Source organism: Eriocheir sinensis, chromosome 16 (genome assembly GCF_024679095.1).
Source record: "Eriocheir sinensis breed Jianghai 21 chromosome 16, ASM2467909v1, whole genome shotgun sequence".
NCBI lineage: Eukaryota > Metazoa > Arthropoda > Malacostraca > Decapoda > Varunidae > Eriocheir > Eriocheir sinensis.
This window is the reverse complement of record NC_066524.1, coordinates 20,394,011-20,401,487: the sequence shown is the minus strand read 5'-3', so window position 1 is coordinate 20,401,487 and position 7,477 is coordinate 20,394,011. Positions and strand designations below refer to the sequence as shown.

Genomic DNA, 7,477 nt, shown 5'->3' with positions numbered 1-7,477 from the left:
TCAACATAACTTACTCTATTAACTTCCTATATTTGATGATGGAACGTAAGATGCTGGGTTTTCAGAATTAGCAGCATCCCTCATCTCGCGTTTCTCCTCCTTATCGAACCCACAAATGCGTCTATCACACTCAATTATATAAGGACTTAACTTTGTCTATTAACTTCCTATATTTGATGAGGGAAAGGTAGGATGCTCATTTTGAAGTATTAGTTGTTGTTTTAATGGGGGTTTGTCACAGCATCCTCATCTCTCGTCTCTCGTGTTCGTGGATGCTAAAAATACCTAACACACTCCTTTTTTTCAACATGACTTGCTAGACTAACTTTCTATATTTGTTTACTTAAAGATCTAGTACTCGTGTTCCAGTAGTAGTTGTTGATAAATGGAGGTTTGTCACAGCATCCCTAATCTTTTCTCTCTCGTTTCATGGATGCTAAAAATACCCATAACACACTTCTATCTGAGCAGCACTCACCATATTACCTTTCAATATCTAATAAGAGAAAGATATCGTGCTCAAGTTTCAGTATTAGTTATGGGTATTAAGAAACATTTCACGCCATATGGATGAAGATTCCTGAGTGCGCCTCCCTCCGCTTCACTCTCGCTGGAGATACACGTGTCATTCTAGTTTTTTATAGGAATAGAAATCGACAGGTTAAGAGTGAGATACTATGATGAACTTGCTATCCAGTGTTATAATAAGCAGATGAATTGAGCTTAACGAGAGTCGGGTTTGGTATTATAATCGTGTTTCTTGTGTGTAAGAGTTAAAAAGGAAAGTCTATCAATGGGTAAGCATATCACACACACACCGCTCTGGTAGCTCAATGGTTAAAAGCTCTGCGCTGCCAGGCTTCGCGGCGTGGCAAGCGGAGGTTCGAGCCCCACTCAGCAGGCCGGGATTTTTCCACTGACAAGGAGTGGTTTATGTCACCCCGAGAACAAAGGGAACGGGGTGTGTGGAGGTCCCGGCAGTATCCAGAGATTGACTAATGGGCCTTTCTCTAATCGGGAGGATATACTTGCCGGAGATGAGTCTAGCACCTGATCAGGCCATACCCCCCCCTCCCTCTTCTGAATAAAAATATAAAAATCTGAATCACACGCAGACTCAACATACAGATTTACGATCACCTCCGGTTTTCTCTTCTTACTTATCTATCTATCTATCTACCTATCTATCTATCTATCTATCTATTTATCAATCTACCTATCTATTTATCTATCTATAAATTCACATATACTTAAGGGGCAATGTAAGGTAATGAAGGACACAGACACGACACAAGTTTTATTTTCGTGTGTAAGAAAGGAACAATACACTGCAGGGGAAGGTTGACCAGGAGGGTGTGCTTCGGTATGCTCAGGTTATGCTGGTCTTGTGGTACGTATATATATGTTTGTTTGTCTGTCTCTCTGTCTGTATATCTATCTGCCTGTCTGTCTGTATGTATGTATGTATGTCCTATGTATGTATGTATGTATGTATGTAGCTGCTTCACATATCTCTGGCTTGCGTCGCATTGAAAAAAAAAAAAAAAAGTCTTCGAGAGAGTGGGAAAAAAAATATATTTACATCCATTTTGAGCCCGGCGTCACACAGTCTCGGCAACACAAGTAAGGATAGGTGCTTTTGTTTGTATTTTTTAGTTCTTTTATCTACATCTACACGACTGAATGGAACAATTGCGTACAGGCTATAAGGGAACACTACTCGGTGCCCCTATAAAACATGACGTATACATAATGCCCACAAGACGAGAAGTTCAGGGTATATATCTGAGCAAGAGGTGTCCAGTATTTCCTTATAGCCCGTGCAGGAGGTGTGTGGGGTTTTTCACGTACACATAAGTTATACACACACATAATATAAGTTAACATTCACGTACATGCCCGCAGGATAGGTTTGGCTTGGATACGAACACATATACACTTTGTAATGATGTGTGTACATAATTAGTCTTAAAAGTCGTACACACACTTGACTTTGGTTGAGGATGAGAGGAATGATGTAGAAGGAATTAGAAAAAGGGTAATAATGTGTGTGTGTGTGTGTGTGTGTGTGTGTGTGTGTGTGTGTGTGTGTGTGTGTGTGTGTGTGTGTGTGTGTGTGTGTGTGTGTGTGTGTTTGAGCCCCAGTGTATATGTGTGCATGTATGTATGTGTGCATGTATTGTATATAGGAATGTATAGATATATGTAAATAGGTATGGACTATATGTATATCTGTATAAATGTATGTATAGTGTATTTAGGAATGTATAAATGCACGAAAAAATATATGAATTGTATGTATGTGTGTTTATGCATGTATGAATGTATGCAATGTATATATGAATGTATAACTACGTCTAAATATGTATGGGTTGTCTGTAGTCGTGTGTATATACGTATGAATGCATGTGAAGTATCAGGAATGTAAAAAAAATATAATCAAACACGAATGCAAGTATAGACGAATGAATGGGAGAGTGAGAACACATGAAATCCAACCCTACACAATATCTTCTTTGGCATCCTTTGCACTGAGACCCTCGGGGAGATGGTTTACATTATATATATCATTCTCGTTGTACAGGGGGAGACGGGATCGCTTTCTGCCGTGCCTTCTGCAGCAGCCACACACGCCGTCACGCCCCACGCTGTCCCCCGACGACGAAGAGGCCTGGGTGCTGAGTTTCCCCCCGTTCTGTCCACCCAAGGAGAAGTCGCTCTTGTTGAGGAGGTGGTGGTGGTGGAGAGCCGGGCCGGGGTGAAGAGGGGACGCTGCTATACTGTCGCACACCTGAGAGAGAGGGAGAGGGAGAGAGGTGGGAAGGGTGGTTTTAGAAGGGGAAAGAAAGAAAGAAACACAGAAATAATGAAGGAAAGAAAGAAGGAAGGGAGGACGAGGGGAAGAAAAAAAGATACAGAAATACAAATAAACAAAGACAAAGAGAGACAAACAGAACAGAATAAGGATAGGTAATGTGTGTGTTTCTGTGTTTTGTGGTTAGCTTTGTTTTTGTTAGAGCTTGTGTTAGAGTGTGTGTGTGTGTGTGTGTGTGTGTGTGTGTGTGTGTGTGTGTGTGTGTGTGTGTGTTTGAATGTGTTTAGTGTTTTGTTTTTTGTTTTGATTTGTTTTGCTGGTTTATTTTTCTTGTTTTGTTTTTGTTTTTTCTTTGCTGTTATTTTCTTTGTTTTCTATCTTATTCTGTTCTTCTGTTCGTCTCTGTTTATTTGTATTTCTCTATCTTTCTTTCTTTCTTTCTTCCTCTCTTCCTCCCTTCCTTCTTTTTTCATTCATTCATTCATTGTCATTTTTTCTTTCTTTCTCTTCATTTCTATCACTCACTCACTCTTTCCCTCCCTTCCTCACTCTGTTATAGAACTCTTTCATTTTCTTCCCCACGGACTTAATTAATGAACCACTCAATTATCACACCTGGCGGAGTGGAAACCAGGTGTGTCTAAGCTCTCACGAACACCTGGCAATACATATCACTTGTTCGGTTCACAACACCTTTCTCTAATCTTCTCTCTCTCTCTCTCTCTCTCTCTCTCTCTCTCTCCCTCCCTTCCCTCCCCTTCTCATCCATACCCTTCCCTTCATGTCCTTCCCTCCCCTTCCTCATTTCTCTCCCCCTCCCTTTCTCTTTTCTCTCCACCCTTCCTCCCCTCTCTCCCCCCCTTCTCGTCCATACCTCCCCCTCTTTTCTCTCTTCCCTCTCCTCCCTTTCCCTCTCCCCTTTCACCACCATCGCCTGCCCTTCACCTATAAGTCAGACCTTTGTTGTATATGTAACTGAACCGCTCCAACTGTGTACGTGTGTATATATATATATTTCGAGCAATTAGTTACACGCGGCCCGTTAGTCCTGTGACGGGAGCGAGAACAATTTCGCATCGGTAAAGAGAGAGAGTGTGAAGTGGACGAGAGAGTTTTGTCGTTTATGATATTTTTGTTTTGGTTGAAGTGTGAATACGTTGAGTGTTTGGGGAAAATTCTCTATTGTGTAAAAATGTAAACAGTGTGGCATACGAGTGATTCATGGGGATTGTTTTTTGTGATTTTGTTTTTTGTGAATGCGTTTATCTAATTGTTTGTTCGTTGTGAAAGGAGTTAATTAAAGGAAAGGAGAATGAACAAGTATAAACGAGTGTAATAAATGAATGATTCATGGGACTGTTTTTGTTGTGATTTTGATTTTTGTGAATGCGTTTATCTAATTGTTTGTTTGTTGTGAAGGAAATTAATAAAATGAAAGGAGAATAGTTGTACAAATATTGACGAGTGTAATAAACGAGTGATTCAAGGAGAGTGTATTTTTTTAGTGGTTTATTTATTTATTTGTTGTGAAGGGAAAGGAATTTATTATGCTATACTATGATAGACGCACTCAGATAATTATTAATGAAAACATGTATATAAAAAGAGGAAGGAGGAGAAAAAGGAAAGAAGAAGATGAAGAGGGAAAAAGAAAACGTAGAATAGTAAAAATAATAATATGATGATAATGAAAAGACACAAGAAGAGGAAGAAGAACAAGAAGAAAATTAGAACTGAAACAACATGAAGAGAACTTGCCTGAGAGAGAGAGAGAGAGAGAGAGAGAGAGAGAGAGAGAGAGAGAGAGAGAGAGAGAGAGAGAGAGAGAGAGAGAGAGAGAGAGAGAGAGAGAGAGAGAGAGAGAGAGAGAGAGAGAGAGAGAGAGAGAGAGAGAGAGAGAGAGAGAGAGAGAGAGAGAGAGAGAGAGAGAGAGAGAGAGAGAGAGAGAGAGAGAGAGAGAGAGAGAGAGAGAGAGAGAGAGAGAGAGAGAGAGCGCAAACTCACGGGAATCAAACCTTAATCCCCAACTGAAATGAAAACCACAAAGCAATACAGAAAAAGAAGAAAACAAAGAAAACAATAAAAAAAACTAACGAACACGACATAAGAAACACAACACACACACAAAAAAAAAATAAGGTGGCTTTGAATCATGAATGTATCAAAAGAAACAAAAAAAAAAAACAATAATAATAATAAAAAAATAAAAACAACAACTAACAAACAAACTCGGTCACACAACACAAGGAAACCAAACGAAACGAGGAAGTAGGAAGAGACGACGCAAGATGGCCTCAACAGCGATACAAATAGGCTTCAAATAAATTCCGGCTTTCAGGGCAGCGCGCGGCTCCAATTTGCGGCGTGAAGCGAGAGTTATGACTCCTGCAATTCCATTAAGAGCCCCGAGCGTGAACTGGGAGGTGCAGCGTATCTATGCTTCAGCGGAGGACAGGAGGAGGAGGGCGGGGGAAGGGGTGGGAGGGGAGGAGATGGTGGGAAGAGGAAGGGAAGAAGTGGAGATGGGTAGGAAGAAAGGAAGAAGGGGGAGAGGGAGAAGGAATGGATAGAAAAGAGGAAAGGGAAGTTGGGTAAGGCGGGAGACGGGCTGGGAGGAGAGGAGATGGTGGGCAGAGGAAGGGAAGAAGGGGTGGTGGGTAGGAAGAAAGGGAGAAGGGGGAGAGGGAGAAGGAATGGATAGAAAGAGGAAAGGGAAGTTGGGTAATAAAGAATAAATTAATAAAGAAGAAGGAAAGAGGAAATAAAGTAGAGAGGAAACAGAAGAGGTCAGGTGTGGAAAATGAGGGGAAAGAAGAAGAGATGAAGGAAGGAGAGGGAAAAAGAAGAGGGGAAGAAGGAAGGAATAAGAAGAAAGAGGAACATAGAAGGATTGCTAGGCCGAGGAAAAAGAGGAGAGTGTGTGAGTGAATGGGTAGGAGGGAGAAGGGAAGGAGGAGGAGGAGTGGAAGAGGGGAAGAATAATATATAATAGAAGGAAAGGAGAGAGCTGGTAGGAGGGAGAAGGGAAGAAGAAGGAGAAGGAAGGTGGATAGGAGGAGAAATAGATAAGAGAAGAAGGAGAAATTTGGGTGGATAGGAAGGCGGGAGAGAGGAGGAGGAGGATAAGAGGAGGAGGGAGAGGAGAGGGAGGAAACTAGCGAATATTCACGTTAGGAAAGGCAATGAAGAGGAGAGAGTCGAGAAGAAGAGGAGGAGGAGGCATTGATTGGAGGGGTGATCGTGTGAGTGGAGGGAAGTGGAGGAAGGAGAGAGGAAAGGGGGAGCTACTCTGCGTGGGTGTATGAAGAGAGATAAGCCAGAGGAGGAGGAGGAGGGGGAGAGAGAGAGAGTGGGAGAAAGTCGAACATCCGGGAGGCCAATTCTATCATGGCAGTCAGTTGAATTACGATCGAGGGCAATATTTTTTTTATTTTTTATTCTCTCGCGGTTTATTATTCCCGTCCGGCGACTCCTTGACTTTGAAGAGAGTGAATTAATGCCTTCTAATTACGATTCTACGAGTGAGTGGGCGGAGAGAATATAATAATAACAGGGACGGCCAATGGAGTTTAAGAGAGCCACGTCAGAGCGTTCCAATTCTGCATGCGTGGGAGAAGAGATAGATAGATAGATAGATAGATAGAAAGACAGACTGGGATGATTGGTGGTTGAATTACAAGTTTTATTTTTCATTTATATTTTGTGGCTCTGTTTGGTGGTTCTCTTTTGTGGCTCTATTTTGCGGGTTAATTGAGTGGGTTGGTTGGAGTGGTTGGGCTTGGTTGTAGGTGGTTAGGTTAGGTTGGTGGTTGTGTTTGGTTGTGCGGGAATGCGAGATAATTCGTGGTTCAGAGCGAGGAAAGCTTAGCCCAACAACCCGCCAGATGACTTACTCGCAGCAGAGCCTTGCGAAACTTGATCAACAGGAACTTGTTAACGGAATCCGCCTTCGGGTCTCCGCCTCTGCTATCCTATCCTCGAGTTCTTGTGCTTCTCCTTCGTGCAATTGGAAATGTTTTAACTTCCTTCTCTCTCTCTCTCTCTCTCTCGTTTTCTTCTTCTTCTTCTTCTTCTTTCTCTCTCTCTGTCTCTGTATGCTGCCCGCTTCCTCTTTACCCTCTTTTCCTTTCCTTCTTTCTCTTCTTTTTTCTTCTGCTTTTCTTCTTTGTCCTTATTTTCGTCTCATTTATGTGGTTTCTCTTCTTCCACTTCCTTTCCGTTAGTCTCCTTCCTCCTCCTCCTTTTTTCTGCCCCTCCTCCTCATCCCTCTCCTCCTCCTCTTCTTCGTCCTTACCGTCATATTCAGCCTACTCTTCTCCCTCATCTTCATTCTCTTCAATCTTCCTCAACTTCTTCCCCCTCCTCCTCCTCCTCCTCTTCAATCTTCTTCCTCCTCGTTTAATTTCTCATCCTCATTTTTCACTAATGGTCAACAGCCCCGCGTGGTATAATTTTTTTCTCGTTTTTTTTAATATATTTTTTTCTGTATTTTTCTGCGTGTGATATTTTTTTTCTCTTTGTGTGTGTGTGAAAATAATTGCGTGTGTGTGTGTGTGTGTGTGTGTGTGTGTGTGTCTGTGGGGGTTCTCTTTCTTTAATTCTCTCTCTCTCTCTCTCTCTCTCTCTCTCTCTCTCTCTCGTCCTCTACTTCTGTCTCTAATC

The 7,477-nt window shown here is 42.0% G+C and overlaps 1 protein-coding gene across 5 annotated transcripts in view; it reads right to left on the bottom strand.

Annotated features, from left to right (window-relative positions):
* Positions 1 to 1,284: 1,284 nt before the first annotated feature.
* LOC126999514 (QRFP-like peptide receptor) overlaps positions 1,285 to 7,477 on the bottom strand; it is a 51,706-nt gene continuing 45,513 nt past the window's right edge. For all 5 annotated transcript variants that reach the window (XM_050862166.1, XM_050862170.1, XM_050862167.1 and 2 more), the window contains one exon: positions 1,285 to 2,791. In XM_050862166.1, coding sequence (XP_050718123.1) covers positions 2,501 to 2,791 — 291 coding nt within the window. In that variant the 3' untranslated portion in view covers positions 1,285 to 2,500. The remainder of the gene's footprint in view (positions 2,792 to 7,477) is intronic.